Below are 18,939 nucleotides of genomic sequence, written 5' to 3'. Positions count from 1 at the left end.
AAAATTCCAGGCACCATATCATAGGTTTTTGTATATGTTGTCCATTTCTGTTCAACTTAAGTTCAAACACCCTTTAATTCTACTCACTCTTTCACTTTAAGTGCTCAGTGCTTTTAGGCAAGACTCCTTAGGCAAAAGAGAAGATCTGTCAGCATATTCCTTGTCTTTGCCGGAAGATTAAGTGCTGTCCCTAACTTTACAAGCTGGGGTTAAACCTTAAATTTCCAGCTGGCAGAGAAGCCAGGAGACAGGAGTTTTAGACCCACTTACCCTACTTAACAGTTACACTCTAAAAAGCCTATTTTTCTTTCCAGATGCTTATTAACAAGGCCATAATTTGTTCCAAAGAAATTATTTACTTGAAACATTCTCTCCTGCCTTTGACTCTGTTTCGGCTACTAAATGCAGTGTTAGCCAGGGTTGTAAAACTTCCCCTTCTCCTCCACAGCCTCCCCGAGGAAAGGTTCTCCCTGACCTACCCACAGTGTCAGATTTTTTTTTTAAATCTTCAGTGTGAAAGGAGAGAACAAGAAGTAGTGAGTTAACAGGCACCAGGGCTTCAGTCATACCTGTGATGTGAGTGCGGGGTTATAGCCACAGACTCAGCAGAAGGAAAACATGAGATCCGAGTGGCAACCACTGAAGCTTTGTAATGTGCCTCTTGAGTTGGGGGCTGGGGGGCGAAGTTGACACGATGGAGGGATTGCTGTTGAATTGTTGCATGCCTCATGCGCAGTTATCGGTAACTTTGTAAATCATGGCTCTTGAGTAAAAATTAAAATAAAATAAAATAAAAAAGCAGCAGCAGATCAAATTCCCCGAGCGGCCGTGGTCTTGAAGATGACAGCCCCCAGGCTGCCCCGCGAGTCGGTCGGCTGCTGTTGGCTTTGCTGGTTGCCGAGCCGCGCGGCGCGGGTCCGAGGCTTCCCCGCGGGCTGCAGAGCGGCGCGTGGCGGGCGCGCGGGTCCCCAGGCCTCCTCGCGCCGCGGGCCGGGCGGGCCGAGAGGTGGCGCCGGCCGCCAGCGGTGGGGTCGGGTTACCGCGGGGGACCCGCGCCCCCGCGCCCGCGCTGGCCGAGGCTGCGGGATTACGTTGCCGATTTGTTCGGGAAGGCTCTGGTCGTGCTTACCACTTATCATGGGTGTTACTGCGGGGACCTCGTCCTGGATGGGCTTCGTAGTGTTGATTTTTATTTTTCTTTACAAAAAAAAATTTTTGTTTTGTTTTGTTTTTAAACGCCCCCGTCCCACCTCACCTCACGCCTCCTCCCGGCGGCTTCAGGGACTTGGGTTGCTGAAATGTTGCCCCTTGTCTTGTGGAAGTCCTGGCCCGGTCTGTAAATAAGCAGCGAGCGTGGCTCCCCGCTGGAATTTTACCCCTTTTGTGCCATTCCCCTAGCCCGCCAGCAGTCCCAGCGTGCAGGCAGCTGCCTTGGCAGGGTGCTGAGTCCCCCGCCCGGCTGGCACCTTCCGGCTGGCCCACCCGATTGCCAGCCTGGCACCTGGGGCTGGGGGAGGGGGGTTGCCACTGCTGCCGGCCGTCTTGCGCGGCGCAGGGGGGTGGGGGGGAGGAGGAGCGGGCCTGCCTCTGTTAGTGTCCTCTGGGCCCTGCCCGCACCATCTCCCATCTCCCATCTCCCACCCACGTGCTTTTCTGGGTGTGTTTTGTAGTTGTTGTTATTGTTCTGGATCGTTGTGTTGTGACTTGAGGGGGGTGGGACGGTGGCAGGCCCAGGCGTTATTCGATTTCTTAGTGCTGTGAGTTTTTAAGGTATAATTTAGTTTTTGTTTTCTGGGGGCCACACCCAACAGTGCTCAGGGTTTACTCTTGGCTTTGTGCAGAGGAATCACTTGTGGCTCTGCCGCGTACCACATGGGGTGTGTGCAAGCAGCCGCCTTCACCCCTATCCTATCTCTTCAGCCCCAAGGTGTAGTGGTTATCCTGGAAAGTGATCCAATAAAGCGTGGTTCCCCTGCCACCACCACCCCAGCCCTCCCCCCCTTGCCTTCCTCCCTGGGAGTGACAGTGACAGCAGGACACTACCAGGGCACGTAGAGCCCTTGAAGTTGCTGATGGGAGGTGGCTCTGGCTTCAGAACCAAATCTCAATGTGGGCCGTCTTCAGAGTGGGGTCCCAACACACTTTAACACTAGTTCGGGGTGCGGGGAGAAGGGAGACAGCGCTCTGGGTGGGCGAGGTGGGCCCAGGGCCTCTCTGGCCCATCGCATTTGGCCTCAGCAGTGTGTCACACACACTCATGACCTTGGCCAGGGCTTGTCTTTCTTCTCACACTCCCCCAAAAAACACCCCCCAGAAGGAATGTTTTTCCCTTAAAGGGCTTTGGCGGCACAGAATGTCAAAGTGGAGAAACCACTTTTTTCTTGCTTGCTTTCTTTACCTTTTTTTTCCTAGGTATGGTTGGGCCATATCCAACTGTGTTCAGAACTTGTTCCTGGCTCTGAGCTCAGGGATTACGCCTGTCGGGGCTTGGAGCACAATATGGGGTGCCAGGGATTGAATCAGGTCAGCCATACACAAAGCGGATGCCTTGCCCACTTGTAATGTCTCTCAGGTCCCACTTTTTTCTTTAAAAGAGGCCCATCTGGGAGGGCAAATCACGTTCCGCCTTGTCACTGTTACCTTACCCTCCTTCTCAGTGTCCGAGTTGAGTTTCAGGACTCAGTGGATACCAGGGGTCCCATTAATGGCCTAGCAGAGGAGATTAGGAATTTGGCTTTAAAGTGTCATTTGAATTTGGTGCCTTATTTATTTATTTATTTTGATTGCTATTAACAAAAAAGAAAAATAAATGTTGCTTTAAAAAATTGTTATAATTCCTGTTAAGTCCCAGTAAGAACTCAGAAATGCACATGGAACCAAGTGCACAAAGCAGCCTGGTATGGCAAGCTGACTCCCAGGTCTCTGCACCCTGCAAAGGGGAACATGATCAGTTCCCCAGAAGCCCTGAGACCCTGCAAGTAATTACCATGCCTGGCTCACAGCTGCCTGTCATTGAGGGCCTGAGAGACCCTCAATGGCTGGGGTGCTTGCTTTGTGCACCGATGAGCTGAGTTCATCGCAGGTTCTTCATAGGTCCCCCAAATCCTTTTTCCCACCCCCACCCCCGAAATGATTCCTGAGTATTGCCAGGTGTGGCCCCAATGACCGAAAACAAAGAAAACCATGTTAACGAATGTGAACCTGCTGTGCTCCTAAGAAGGGAAAATACTTTGGATTTCTTAATTATTTAGTATGAAAGAGATGAGAACCAGTGAAAGTCCTGCTGAGGTGGGCATGAAGGTCTTTTAAGGAGATGACTTCCAGGATCGCCACATGCTCCTTCACAGCTCCCCCTACCATTTCCTCCTCTCAGAAATGGGGAGAAGCTGTAAAAAAAAAAAAAAAAAAAACAAAACTTGACCCCCTTTTAGAGATCAGCGGTAGCATGATTTCTCCAGATACTGAGTAGGGACAAGGCTGTTGGTAGGGGTTAAAGCATAATGCAGTCTTTTATATACTTGTTTAATTTTTTTCGCCAGCACAGAGTCCAAATGTCTGGAGAGCAGCCCTGGCTGCGGGCTGAGGAGGACTCGCCCCAGCTGTGCCAGGCTGCCCACTGGGCCTGTCAGTCAGAGATCAGGCTCAGGGCCACTTAGCCCTGGTGGCCTCAGAGGCTACTGTGAGGCTGCAGGTGACTGCAGTGGTTCTTGTTGTCAGTGGCAATTACAGAGGAAGTCATTTGCCAAAGTAGATATAGCAGTTTGAAAAATATATAAATTTTTTCATTTAAATTTTGAAATTCTAACGCTAATTTTGATCATCCAAATAACCTTAATGGAGAGCGATATTTTAATTTCTTAAGGCATAGCTTTGAAATAGTTTGAAAGCATGAAAGAGAACTTTTTTGGTCACTTGTATTTATGTTTGCATCTGTTTAACCTAATGCCTTCACAATATGAAAGGCTCTCCTTTTAACACTTAGATACTATTTCAGGTCCTTTTAGCAGTTGTCAGTTGCCGTCACAGAAATGGTATTCTTTTCTCCTTACTTGCTGTAGCCGCAAATTGGAAAGACCTTTGGGCATGAGATTGAGTAAAGATATTATCGGGCTTAAACATCAGATGGCCCAGTGGGGAAGGGAAAACAAGGTTTGGGTAATAAAAGCCCTGGAGCCCAGCACTGCCTGGAAGCTCATTATAAATGCAGAATTTGGGGCCCCTTGAGTTGGCAAGCGAGAGGAGAGGATGGACGTAACTTTTCGGCACCTGCTCCACAGAAAGCCCTGATGCCTTTCCTAGCCGCAGCCTGCCCTGAACTGGGCCTTGCAGCTTCTCCTTTCACCTCTCACTCCCTGGCAGAGTGCACTTCCCAGCCAAAGACTCATGTTTATCTTTGTTTTACAGTTTCCCTAAGCGCTCTCATTGTTTTTTTCATTCTCTCCATTTAACACTCATTCATTAAGCAACTATTTATGTCCCAGGCCACACTACCCTAAAAATACAGAGGTAAGTCTGTGTTCTTAGAGGCCATACTGCCCCGGCAGAGTGGGAAACAGATCTTAGAGCCAGTTCCACCTATTTAAGAGGAATTATTTAAATATTCAAATCCTGCCTCCTGAAGCCCTCCCTGATTACCGCACTCCCTAATACTAGCTCATTTCTTGCTGAGGGAGTCTTTTAGAATCTGGGTTGCAGGACACCCACTTAAATACACATATACATACACACTCCACACCACACCATACCACACCACACCACACCACACCACACCACACCACACACCACCCACACATAATATCTCCTGTTTGTTTCTTTTGTTCTGAGGAATCTCCTGGTGACATTTGCCACTTTTAAACTGTCTTCTCAAAATAAATAAATAAATAAATAAAATTTTTAAAAAATAAACAAATAAACTGTCTTCGCAGGGAAATTGTAGTAGCGTTTGAGGCCCCGTCCTTTCTAATGAAAACTGTATGATTGACTTCCAGTTTGATACATAGAGTTCTCCTTAGGATTCATTCCGCTTCCTGGAAAAACTCCCAGATGGGGGTGGGGGGAGTCCCTATATATTTTGCTAGCCATGAGTTTGGTCCATCAACCGTAAAGAAGTCAATAGATGCTGAAACCTTTATTAAGAAAATGAGAGTGCTAAGGAAGAGTTTGTTTCCAAAAAATCCACCGTAGAAATGACTTATCTTATGAAGAGCCAGTGGACGCGCTGTAGGAAAATGGTTATTTTAGGCCAGGGGTGGGAAAAGGGGGTCGCCCATCTCATCACCTCAGGGCTCATTTTGGACCTTTGTTGAAGCCTGGCTTAGGTCTGACACACGGAGAAAGGAGATAAACCTGCGGGTGGCCTAGGAACCCGGGTGAGACAAACCAGGACCCCAGGCCCTCACTCCCGTATTAGGGTTCCACAGCTGCCTGTGGCCTTGGGGGCAGGACCAGCAGGGACCCTCTTCCCTCCTTCCTTGCCTGGAAGCGCTTAATGAGCTCCTGCTACTGCTGGCCTTTGAGGGAGGCCTAGGGAGGCCTCTTAAGAGGTCGCGTGCCTCGCCAGTAGTGTGCTTAAAGAGCTGTTGTTATTTTTGTGGAGTGCCTGGCCCAGAGCTTCTGAGCAGCCTCCTGGCTGGCCGTCCGGGTTGGGGCCAGCCTGAACTCCAGGCCTGGATCTGTTGAAGCTTCTGCAGGTCCTTCCTGCTGGGCGAGTGACGGTTCTCCCTCCTCACTGGGAGGCGTCTTCGGAAGATCTGGCTCTAAACTGCGTGAAACAAACTTGGGGTAGGGGTGGAAGCACTCGTAAACTGTTTTTAAACTTGGTTGATTTCGAAGATTTTTAAATGGCTAAGTAATCCAGTGGAGTATCTTTAACTTTTTGCATTTTTCATTTTCTTTCTACAACGATGTAGCCAGAATTAGGATTACAAATCAGGGGTGGGTGTGTGTGTGTGTGTGTGTGTGTGTGTGTGTGTCTGTGTGTCTGTGTGTCTGTGTGTCTGTGTGTGTCTGTGTGTGTTGCAATCTTCCTGAGTGCCTGGAGCCAGTTTTGCCTCATAAAGTGAAAAGGAATTGAAAGACAAGCTGCTTTGAGACAGAGTCTGTCCTGGGTCCTTGCTTAGCCATTTGAAAAGCGTCCAAGAATTGATTTGTCTATCTGGTCCTGCTCACATATTTGGCTTCCAGGGGCCTGCCCACTCCCCTTTCAGACAACATTGCTAGTGATTTATTGAACTTTTCCTAAATCTTTGGGATTATCACACAGTTTTGACCAACTGGATCATTCTAATTGGAAATTTGATGCTTCTCCCTTTAAATCTCTCAAAGTATCTCCACGAAGCTTCTTCAGCTAATGGGAGAAAGGGTGGCAAATACTTAATGTACTTAAGGTCTAGTCTTCTTTTTAAATATTTGTGTTCTATAGATTCCGCGATTATTTCTAGAAAAATGGGAACTATTGAGAAAGTCCCCTTGTTTATTCTGGGAAAAGATAGTGATTGAACGAAGAGGGAAAAAGTGTACTCTGTCACCTAAGTGTTGCCTCCACTTTAAGAAAACCAATAAAACTCCAAAGTGGTTATGTGTGTGCTAATTTGCTTTCGGTGTGTTTAGCTTACATTTGGGAACAAAGCTGTGTTTCTTAAACTTCTCAGTGATGAGGAATCATTTGTTCCCTCCCCCTCCCTCTTCATGAACTAAAACATGATAAAAAGTAATTACTGGGGGAAAATGAAATGAAAGTACAAAGAAATAGAAGTTTTTGAGGTTTTTGAGATTTTCAGACATACAGCTACTCAATCCATTTGCTGTACAGGTTTCACAATAGTAGCAGGGATGCAGCTCAGTGGGAGTGTGTGTTGCATGTATGTGAGGCCCTGGGCTCCAGAAACAAAAACTAAAGGCCAGGAGAAAGTCAGCAGAAAGTGCTTGCCTCATGTGTGAGATCCTCAGTCTCATCGCTGGCACCACAAAAACTATCACTGTCACTGTCATCCCATTGTTCATCAATTTGCTCGAACGGGCGCCAGTAACCTCTCCATTCGTCCCAATCCTGAGATTTTAGCAGCCTCTCCTTACTCATCCTTCCAAACAGTACCGTATTAGAGGCTCTTTCAGGGTCGGGGGAATGAGACCCATTATTGTTACTGTATTTGGCATATTGAATATGCCACAAAAACAAAAACACAAAATTCTAATACCCAATCATGGACCACCTACTGACCACACTTTGATAACACTTTACATTTATATGCACGCACACACACACACACACACACACACACTCCTTTTTTAAAATATATTAGATACAATGCCTTCTAGCATAAAATGAATTTTGTGTTTTTTCAATTCCTAGGATCAAACCTGGGTTCTCATACTTGCAAAGCATGGCCCCAATCAAAGAGATTTTCATGTGAGCATTAAATGCATTTAGTAAGTTCTTTGACAATAGTAGAATATTCTGGAAGTGTAAGTAAGTACAAGCAATATAAATGTGATTGTAGTTGTCTGTTTCAAAACCCTTGTCAGATAATACAACTAATGCTTTAAAGTAGAAGTGTTTTGTGAAAGTGAAGTGAAATCCTCTCTTTTCTGTTTCACCTTCCAGTTGAAATGGACACAGATACTTCAGATAGGAAATGTTCTCTGTAAAGTAAATACAGAGGAGAATTCTAGCACTAAAGAGCAGGAAGTGGTTCACTCCTGTGAAGTTTTAGATAAGTTGTTACTATCATACCTTCTTTGCCTCAGAAAACAGTTAATTGCAGAACAGGACTTTGGTGCTGGTGGTTGACACCAATTTGGGTTGTTGTTGTTGTTTTTCTAAGCTGTCCCATCAATGTTATATGCTTTCTGTCTTATTTTATCTTTTATTGAATCACTCTGAATTATAACAATACAAAATTATTTATGATTTGAGTTTCAGGCATACAGTGTTGCAACACCAATTCTTTCATAACACCAAGACCCCTTCCCTCCACCAGTGTCCCCTGTTTTCTCTCCCACCCTCCAATCTGCATCTATGGTGGGTGTTTTTTTCCTTTCACACGCTGTCTTAGTGTTCCCTTCTCTGATCTACCTCCCCAACTCCCATGCCAGTGGCAAGCTTCCTACTGACCATTTCTTATGCTCATAGTTTTTATTACCTTTGGATATTAGTTATTCACCTAGTATACTTCTTTATACACTGAATTCATTATGTGTTTGTCTCTCTCCTGACTAACTTCACCCACCATGATTCTCTCCAGATCCATCCATGTAGCGGCAAATTGCATGGTTTCCTTTTCTCTTATGGTTGGGTAGTATTCCATTGTCATGGCAGTTTTCTTAATATTTACAAAATGCATTAAGGAAAAAGTGTCTAGTACCGGCAACTGCACACTGCACATTCTTTATAAGCACTAAAAAATTCCCATGATGACTGCCCATCAAATGCAGTGGTCTTTATCCTTCTCTACTGGAGACCAAGATCCCTGACCGCAGTCACCCTAAGTGAAATGTGTGTGCTAGGCTCAGGGACCCTCTGCAAGTCTGCCTGGCTTGAGGGATAAGGGGGCTTTCTTTAACAGTGTTGGAAAGAAGTTCTGGAAGTTTTATTGTGGTTAGCCTTCTTCCTTTAGGATGAGACTAATAATTCAAAATGATAATGAGGTGTAGGAGAAGATATTGAGCCTCTGGAGGACCAGGCTTTATTCATCTGAAGGACTCCCCATTGCCTGGCAGGGTGCCAATCCATCAGAGCTATGGAATGAGTTAATAAAGAATTGAAAGCGACACCATCAGAATCAGCACAAGTAATTTAGTGAAAGGCAAGTCACTTTTAGAAGAAAAATTGGGTCATGGCAAAGCATTCACTTGTGTATGAAGATCTCAGGACCAGTGAGCAGTACTGAGGGGAGGATTAGCACGCATCCACAGGTAAATGTTGGAGTGGAGGTGGTGAGCGCAGGCCTGGCTAAATAGGAGCCATGTTTCCTGGTCCGGATGGCCCAAGACAACTTTCTTGATTAAGTGATTAGCAAGGGAGGTCTGTGAGACAAAGGTAAGTGGGCTTGTGATGGTTCTGTTCTCCTGATGGAAATTGTGAGCAGAAAGATACTTTTCAAAAGGCACAACCAACTGACCACTTCACCCTAGCAGTGAGCAAGGTGGGGCAGAAGTGGAAATTCAACCCTTGACCTAATGATCAGGGTCTGAGATTAGGTTTGAAAGGCATGTGTATCTCTGGAATCACAGTAGGTGTTTCGTTAAGAGATGGCTCATGTCTCCAAACAGCCATGCTTATAATCAGAGCTGCAATGAAATCAAGCTATGGAAAAAATTTGGCCTGGGAAATCCACATTCCTCCACTTGACTCTCGACTGAAAAAGAGGCAGCAACTCAATCACTGTGGTCATTTAAAGCAGGCCAAGTGCTGCACCACATGTCACCAAGCAAGGAGAGGGACTATGCATAATGAGGAAGGAAAAGACATTTTGAAAGCGCACACAGCTCCACCAAAATTGTCCGTGTTTCTCCTTCTCTAACTTGGTTCAGTTCTTCAAGAAGGAATCAGGCTGTCATGGATGTGACACCTTTGTCTGTTTAGGTCATAGCATTGGAAGTGTTTTCTTGGGCTTTAAAAATAAATCTGCTTGGGGGGAGGGAAAAAGAGCCTGCGTGATGTTAGGCAAGTGATCGCAAGCACACCAGCTGAGAAAGTCAAAATCACGGTTTCCATGGTAACGCTTAACTTGTCTGTGTCGTACACATTTCTCAAGAAATACATTTACCAGACTATCTAGTGGCAAAAATTGCTCCCCGGGCATATAAAGGTTGATTTCCCAGTTCTCGTATGCCGAAATGCCTCCTCCACCCCGACCCCGCCCCCTTAATTCCAGCCCTCAGCCTGGGCAAGAGCCGAAGTCCAAGGCCTGACCTCTGAATCAGCAACTTTTTTATGTTTAAAAAAAAAAAAAAAACAGAGTTTTCATGTGATCCTTTCCATTTCCTTCCTTTCTCCCCTGCAGATATATGTTGGGTAAAGGAGAAAAACGGAAGTTTGATGAGTATGAAGATGGGCTGGAAGGCAAAATTGTGTCTCCCTCTGACGGGCCATCCAAGGTGTCTTACACCTTACAGCGCCAGACTATCTTCAACATTTCCCTTATGAAACTCTACAACCACAGGCCCCTCACAGAGCCCAGCTTGCAAAAGACCGTTCTGATCAACAACATGTTGAGGCGGATCCAGGAGGAGCTCAAACAGGAAGGCAGCCTGCGGCCGGTGTTCACCCCGGCTTCCCAGCCGGCCGACTCGCTGAGTGACAGCTTCCGCGAGGCCCCGCCCACCTTCAGCCACCCGCCGGCCCCGCCCACTCACCCCTGCGACCTCGGAAGCACTACACCCCTGGAGGCTTGCCTCACCCCGGCCTCGCTGCTCGAGGCGGACGATGACACGTTTTGCACTTCCCCCGCCGCCGTGCCGCCTGCGGCGCCCACCAAACTGTCACCTCCAGCCCTGCCGCCGGAAAAGGACAGCTTCTCCTCGGCCCTGGACGAGATCGAGGAGCTCTGCCCCACATCTACCTCCCCCGAGGCCGCCGCCTCGGCGCCCGACGGCTCCAAAGGGGACCCCAGCCTGCAGAAACTCGAAGGGCTCCCCGAGGGCCGCGCCGACGACTCGAAACTGATGGACTCGCTGCCCGGGAATTTCGAGATCACGACGTCCACGGGCTTCCTGACGGACTTGACGCTGGACGACATCCTGTTCGCCGACATCGACACCTCCATGTATGATTTTGACCCCTGCACCTCGGCGTCGGGGACCGCCTCCAAAATGTCCCCCGTGTCCGCCGACGACCTCCTCAAGACTCTCGCCCCCTACAGCAGCCAGCCCGTCGCCCCGAGTCAGCCTTTCAAAATGGACCTCACAGAGCTGGACCACATCATGGAGGTGCTTGTCGGGTCCTAAGCCCCCGCGCCCTGCTGGTGCCCACCCAGGCCCTGCAGAGCCTTCCCGCAGCCCTGACACTTCTCCGCACTGTGCATGCACCCTTGCTTGCCTTTTTTTTTTTTCCCAGAGTAAACGAACGTTTTACACAAGGATCACACTAGTTTTTGCTTTGAGCAGAGTTGGAGTGCCTTCATCCAAGTACGACCACTTTTCATAGGCTCTTCGGGGCGGCTCCTGAAACCTACTACCCTGCAATAGGAAAGAAGACATTTGAAGACAATGTTGCTATGTTGAATGACAAAAAATAAACAGTTCGAGCAAAGCACAAGGAATAAGTTGGAAAAGCTGTAAATTGCATGTGCATATTTGTCTATTTTTTCTATAAGTTTTATTGCAAGAGGTAAAAAAAAAGAATATATATATATATTATTTAGATAATCTCAGTACCTTTTCTGGCATTTTTGCCCTTGTATAGGTTGATTGGCAATTCAGCCTTTTTAGAGGCATTAACTACTCCTCGTAAGTGTTGCATTTACATGGCTGTTTAGAAACTGCTGCCCAAATTTATTTTATATTTTTGTACAGATTCTGCAGTTTATGATATTGTTTTTCTAAAAACAAATGCTGTTTATACCTATGAGATAGCTATTTTGATAGGATTTGCTCACATAGTTCCTGCAAACTTCAGATGTACAAGTTGCACTTGTACTTTTATAGAGTTGTAATGTTTTATATGTGTTTGGTGCAAAGAGAAAATTGGATCAAATCAATCCGCAGTTGATGTTCCCCAAACACTCTCTCTCTCTCTCTCTCTCTCTCTCTCTCTCTCTCTCTCTCTCTGCTTTAAGAAAGGGCCAGGCAATATCATACCCAAATTACACATGCCCCTACCCCCTGGCATGAACAGCCGCCTGCTCTTTGACTTCCAAAGCCAGAGCCACTGGAGCTCATCAAATTCGTATTAAGCAGTTGGCGGTAGGAGGCCATTGAACTTGGGGGTTTAAGTGATAGTTCTCTTTAGCTCCCTCTCTTGAGAGGATGGCTACCAAGTACTCACTGTATTTATGCCAAGTTTGTGCTCCTTATTGTTTTTACCTTTTTAAATGAAACCCAAGATCATTCCTTTTTGGCATAATTTTTATGATGACCTGAAATTTTACATCTGAACAAAATTTTGTGAAAAGCAACCAACCTCTTATAAACGAAGTAGATGCAATGCTTTGGGCATACAAAGAGGAAAATTTCCCCCAGAAGGCATCCATCATGTTGCTCAGTTGTCTTTTCCAGCTCTGCTTCCCTAGAGCTTTCCTTCCCTCTGTTGCTAAGTGCTGCAAATGGCATCTTCGCAGTCACCACAGTGAGCTCTGCTCATCTCAGCCCAGTCTGGGATGCGCTCATAACATCCATGGCTCTTGAACCTGGAGTTGGTCCCACTACGTCATATCTTCTGATCTGGTTGCTTTCTTGAATCGACTGCTTTAACAACACTGGTTACAATTGTTTTACTGAAATACAGACAGGACTCTCTATGCATGTTTCTCCTCTTTCCCCATCCCCCCCCCCCCCGCCTCCCCCTCCCCCCAGAACACTTGAGAAGTAGCTCTGTGCTCTGTATTCCTAGCTGTGTACATTTAATTTTAAACTGTTTGCGATGTATCATGCTAGTTGCCAGAAATTGTTTATGGCTTTTTTTGTTTCAGTTTTTTCTTTCTTCCAGTGGTACTTTAGCTGGTTACAACCTATATTGTTGAAATGCAGATGGCTTCTTTAGGAATAACTTTTATATTTATTTAAGAATTTTTAAATTATGGGATTTGTGTTGTTGTCGTCTTTATTGTTGGTCATTTGTCAATATTCAGTCACCAATTCTGCTCACTTCTTGCCATGGATAAAATTGAGTCTTTCTGGCCAATTAAAAAAAAATACAGCTTTATAAAATGGCACTTTAAACAAGCCATAGATAGTTTTATTTTTATAATGCACATGGCAAAGCAAATGCATTTGTGATGAAGGAACTGCTTATCTAAGCAAAAGATTGGTGTGTGAGATGGTGAAATCTTCCTGCATTCTAATTTACTTTTATTTCCCCCCCACTTGAATGTGTTTTTAAAGGCTAATTATCATCTTGGTAGAGCAGTAAGAAACATATCAAATTGCACTTGTTCTACAAGGGACCTCCACCCTGGACACCTCTGTCCTACTACAAATAGGTCATTTCCTTTGCAGGACCAGGGACCATCAAGTTAGGTGAGGGTTGCTGCGGATGCTTCCGGTGTCACTGTGCCTGTTCATTTTAAGAGCTTCCTTTTCCTGTAGAGAACAAGTCGGCCCAGATGCCATACTTTTGATAACTGGAGGACCCAGCAAACTCACCACATGCTGCACACATACACAGACGAATGCATACACAATAGTGTTGATGATTCCGAACAAAAACAGGGTAAGGAGGTTGATTTGCCATTGTTAAAAACTGATTTACAGTAACTTAGAACAACTGTACTTGGGTTGGATTAGCAAATCGTGTGTTTAAACAAATCCCATATGTTGGGCAACAGTTCAAATAAGCACAGTGAGCGTTGCCCAAACGTGGTTTTCTGACTCTCTTGTATTTGTAAGGCTGGGCTTCGGCATCAAAACAAAATCCTCAGCAACAGCAGGCAAATGCTTTTTAGCTCTGGACACCCTTGCCGAACACCGTTGATGTTCAAGGTCTAACAAGGAAGACACGGGAAATTAGTGGCCCATTTCAACAAGAACAAAACGATCAGTGTTCAACTTATCTCTGGGTCTTATTTTTATAAAGTAATGTCCCCACAAGGAAGAACATGAGCCTGCGTGAGAGCTCCAGGTCCCGGTCCAAGTGCGGGATGTGCTTGCAGACACCACCTGGCAGCAGTGCCTTCCCCTTTATAAAGGACATCAAGTGGCGCTAGCATCAGGCAGCCTGAGGCGCCCGCATGAGAAAGTCATGCTGGCTGGGATTGGGAGAGGACGATTTCTGACTGGTGTGCAATGAAGTGACAAGATGAGAGCAGAATAATAAGAGCTTTGACTTTGAAGTGATTTTTTTTCCCATAAGTTATTTATTCCTTTTTTTTTCCTGTGTAAATATATTTATTTTACTGTGGAGCTCTAACATCTGGATCGTAACATGTGCAGAATGTACGGTAGGAATGTATTCTCTCGTAGGAATGTAAATCTGTATTAAAAGGGGTCCAATCCAGATCCCTGGGTCTTCTCATCGTATGCGCAGTCCACATTCATTTTTCACTCTCTCCTCTAATATGGGTCTATTTGAAATATGCAAAAGATATGGATGAGAAATGTTTTAATACCTCCAAATTTTTAAGAAAATCAAGCATCAAAGGGTTGATATTTTTAAACTTTTTTTTAGTAGCACTTTCTCTTTGTGACAAGAAGGGGCAACCACAGGACACCCTCTCTTCTACCAAAGGGTGAGAACTACCCGGAGCCCCCGCCGCACCTGTGTGTCTTTATCAATTGAGCTTTCTATTGCCATAACCCCTTGGCGTGTCCCGACTGCCCTAAGGTCAATCAAGGAAACTTTCTTAAATAAATAAGCTCCAAAGAGCCAAAGTATCAATTTACAGATAGTTTTTAATGCTTAAATTTATTAGCCACCTTTGTGGCAAACAATGAATTATGAATACTGCAGGGCAGCCTTCTTAAGTGACAGGTGTAAAATATAAATAAGAGACTCTTGTGCAGCGATTGTTTTCTCTATGAATTGTCTTAATTTCAAAACCTTGCTGTTACAAATTGAACCTTTATATGTTTTTTCTGAAAATAGTGAAAAGATCTGATTTAACCTGTTGTGGCTATCAATGGTTCACTCCCTGTAACTGCCCACGGCAGCCAGGTGTACATGTCCTGCTTGTGAACTGTTCTCTGTGCTTCTGAGAATGAGTCCAAATGGTTCTTGAAAGTTAGCCAGGATCCTATGCTGTTGCTAACAAAGCCAATAAAAGTTGTGGACGTCTTTTGGGGATAACAAGTTTGGAAGAGAAGTGTATTCCATAAGAGCAAATAACCAAAATTTTGGAAAATGTGTACATAATGACATGTTTTGGTGCACGGTTTTGAGGAGGGCTTTTGTCAAAAAAGGGGGGAAATGGGGAGGTGTAACCTTTCCCCCACAGACCTGAGAGCTGTGCCTTTTCTATGCAATATTACAGACATCACATCGGAACCCAGATGGCTGGATCCACATGTAGGTTTGGGCTGTAATCTAAGCAATTGGACAGATTAAATGTACATGGAAATGAGCAGTCTTACTTTTGTAGTTTTATATTATACAATAAACAGTTAAAAGATGAGCAAGGCTAGTCTGCATTTTTCTTCTCTGGGGCCTGGAGAGCTCGGGTGTCACGACTGGCCAGTATTGTGGGACAGTCCACATGCAGCCATGGCGGGTACTCAGGGTCTGCTCCCAAGTTCTTGGTCTCTGAAACATCATGGTCTCTTACTACACGGAGTAAACCTGGACGCACCTGGTCCAAGTTTGGGTTACTGACCAGCTCTTGACCAAGCCTTCACTCCTGCTTGCTTGCCCAGAGGAAATAATTAAAACTGCAACTGCCTCTCCCCAACTCAGGACGTCAGCACCTACCCAGGCTTGTTGCCCATCTCACATTCAGCCCCTCTAAAACCACTTACTTTCCCCCAAAGAGCTGGCCCTTCCCCCCTTGGGCCTTTCCCTGGTCTCCTTGCTCTTCTGAGCCTGGTCCCACTGCCCGTACAGGGCCTGTTCCCCAAATCAAGCTACTCTGTTCTCCAATGTCCATGGCCCCTGCTGCCTCCTTACCATTCCTCCCCTGGCTTCCCTGCCCAGACTCTCTTTCCCCCACTTGCTTCCAATTATACCTGCTTCCTCCCCTCCCCGACGCAAAAGCGTGTGCTCCAGCAGACAGTCCAGAATGTGGTTCTCGCAACCCTGTGATGGATACAATACTCCCAGCCACTTCCTGTAGGTGAACAGTGGAGATCCCGGACAGCTGGGCCATCCTTTGTTGGAGTCTCAGGATCCAACCTCCTGTGGTCAAGGTGGTTCTAGATCGACAAACAGCTGCATATGAGAGACCTGTGAAAGGAGGGTTCCATTCACTCGGCAGCAGAGTGCCAGGGCTGGGGAGACGGATGGACAAGGAGAGTGTTGGGAAGATACTATAGGTTGAGCTGTGTCCTCCAAAAGAGATATATGCAAGTCCTAACCTCCAATTTATCAGAATCTGACCTTTATTTACAAATAGAAACTTTAAAAGAGATAACCTGCATGCAAATGAGGTTTCTTAGTGTGAGCCCTCATCCAATGTGGCTATGTCCTTCTAAAGAGAGATTTTGACATAAGCAGACAGGGAGAACACCATATAAGGATGAGGGTGGAGATCAGAGTGATACATCTACAAGCCAGGACACAGCCAAGACTGACAGCAAAAGACCAGGAGCTGCGGGAGAGGCGTAGAACAGGTTCTTCCTCGGGCCTCAGAAGGAATGGGCCCTGTGACAGCACAGCCTCTGACTTCGAGATTCCAGAACAGTGCATTTCTGTTCGTTAAGCCCCTTGGTGGTACTTAGGGCCAAGCCAGCCCACAGAGGGAGATGTTGGTAGGGACAAACAGTAGGCAGCCAGGAATCAGAGCCCACTGCATCTGGAGTATGTGCAGCTGCTGTGAGATAAACTTGGGCGAATCATTCTGTCTCTGTGTGGGAGAACAGAATCAAGTCCTTAACTTCCTAAATCTCCCTAGAGAAGGTCGGAATAATAGTACATCAGGAAGGATGTCGCCTTGCACATGGCCAACTCAGATTTGATCCCCGGCATCCTATTTGGTTCCCCAAGTTCTGCCAGGAGTAATTTTTGAGGACAGAGCCAGTAGTAACCCCTGAGCATTGCCAGGTGTGGCCCCAAAACAACAACTATACATATGTGTGTATCGTGTGTGTGTATATATATATGCATATATATACATACATAATACATCTAAAAATGTTGACAATAAAAATGTGGGTTATGGATATTGTCTTATATCACACCTGCATACCTAACAGGTCCTCTAAGATATCAGTTGAATCAAAAGAAGAAAATTCCCTCTAGTTTGCCCTTTCTAAGTTATACAAGCACAAAACTTCACTCTCTGGGCTCCAGGCCCACTCTCTTCCTGACTCTCTGACTCTCTCTCTTCCCAGCCTGATCCCAGCCCCCACCCACAAATTCTGCTGTTAGAAATCCACCCCCCTCAATTCAAGGTCAAGTTTAAGCTGCCAATAGTTTCCTAGTCCTAAGGCCCCATTCGACAAATTGTGGTAACAGACCCACGAAGTGATTCTTGTCTAAGGGGAGACACTGTTTCTAGCACTGGGGTTTGGGGTAGGACTCTGGGATCCCCCACGGAAAGCCTGGGATCTTGGGTGAAAGCCTGAGTCTCACAAGTCTTGACTGTCTCATTTGTAACCTGAAAGTCACTGAGCTGATCTTAGGCCATGGTAGGGACTGAATGAGTCCAGGCAAGTGATAGGCTTAGCACTTAGTTTGGCTGTAGAACATCCCCAAAGGCGCCCCACCAGTGTTCACTCTAGTTGATATGACAGTCAGACATGAGGACTTGAGTGTCCACCCAGGGCAATATTTTAATTTGGATCAGAAAACAAAGCTGGGATCTCAGTGCAGAAAGTCTTTGGTGCGAGGTTTTGCCAACACCATGCTTGTTGTCATGGAATCCACATTTGATTTGCATAGGACACTATCCTCCAAGCCTGGGCTAAACTACTGTCTCTGCTACTTTTGCTTTTAACATCCTTTTGTTCCTCTTGAGTCTCGCAGCGGATCGGAAGCATTAGTTGCTGGTGTTATCTCCACTGAGCATTTTTTGGTTTCATTTCCCTGACCTTGGACGAGTCCCTTCACCTCTCCTCTTTTTCCATGACTTTGCCCTGACGTACCATTGGAGGAAGTTGTCCCAGGAGAAGTGCAGCGGACCAAAAATTGGGACAAGCCTGCAGGATGAATGTGTCCCTAGTCACAGCCCCATATGGGCCCAGGTCAGTAAGCTTCTGCTTACAGGCCTCCAGTCAGCGGGAGGTCTGGCTTCTGGGGCTTCCAACACAAGGCACTACCCCGGGGCTGTAAGTGTGCATCTCTGGCTGCAGCCTAGAGTCTCAGGGGACTCCATGGCCTTTGAGCACCAGGCCGGGACTGGGAGAGCTTTTTACCAAAGCTCTTGGTGGGCTCTTGAGCTGCTGCTTCAAGGCTTCAGTGCCAGCCTTGGAGGTTTCTGGGCTGGCGCGACTGTATGAGGTGGGCAGTGGTGGGGCACATGCCATGCCATGGTCATGGTCTAGGGAGACCCTCACAGCAGCCTCCTCTCCGCCCCGTACTCTTCCCCAGGCAGGGCCCCCAAGCTGTGAGTTGCTAGCCAGGCCTGCTGTCCTGCGACGCCAAGCACTGGGGATAGACAGCACAGACAGGGGTGGGCCACTCCCAGCCTCATCTCCAGCATGTTCCCAGGAACACAGCAGCCAGCACATTGAGCACCCAAATGGTCTGTCCCGGCTTTCTTTTCTGGGTGGGAGTAACTGTTTGCAGCAGCAGTGGGCGGGGTTTCTGGCCTTGAGTCTGGCTGCCTCTGGAAAGGGTTCATGGCCTCTTATCTCCCAGCTGGCGATGGGGCTCCTTTGAAATGGTGCAAAGGTGACCAGGAACCCTGGCTGGTGAGGGGTGGGGCAGTGTCGAGCCTGAGGTGGTACTGAGTGTGACTCAAACTAACCATCCTCCACGTTTAGGTGAGCTTGAAGTGGAGGAAGTATTTCCCAGAGCCCTGTTCTCTTTGAGACCGAGCAGGCAGGGGAAACAGCAGCACTAGGCTGAAGGGAGGAGGGTGTCAAGGTCTCCCCCCTGAGTTCTTCTGAGGAACTTTGGAGCTTAGAGACTGTTGTTGGGAAGAAACTGAGGCCCACAATGAATCCTGGGCCAGGAGGCTTGGCTTCAGACCA

General features: G+C 46.7%; 1 protein-coding gene across 4 annotated transcripts in view; it reads left to right on the top strand.

The window, feature by feature from the left end:
- SERTAD2 (SERTA domain containing 2) overlaps positions 1-15,266 on the top strand; it is a 139,722-nt gene extending 124,456 nt beyond the window's left edge. For all 4 annotated transcript variants that reach the window (XM_055122127.1, XM_055122125.1, XM_055122126.1 and 1 more), the window contains one exon: positions 10,005-15,266. In XM_055122127.1, coding sequence (XP_054978102.1) covers positions 10,009-10,947 — 939 coding nt within the window. In that variant the 5' untranslated portion in view covers positions 10,005-10,008 and the 3' untranslated portion in view covers positions 10,948-15,266. The remainder of the gene's footprint in view (positions 1-10,004) is intronic.
- Positions 15,267-18,939: the final 3,673 nt, after the last annotated feature.

Source organism: Sorex araneus, chromosome X (genome assembly GCF_027595985.1).
Source record: "Sorex araneus isolate mSorAra2 chromosome X, mSorAra2.pri, whole genome shotgun sequence".
Classification (NCBI taxonomy): domain Eukaryota; kingdom Metazoa; phylum Chordata; class Mammalia; order Eulipotyphla; family Soricidae; genus Sorex; species Sorex araneus.
This window is presented reverse-complemented; position numbering and strand designations above follow the sequence as displayed.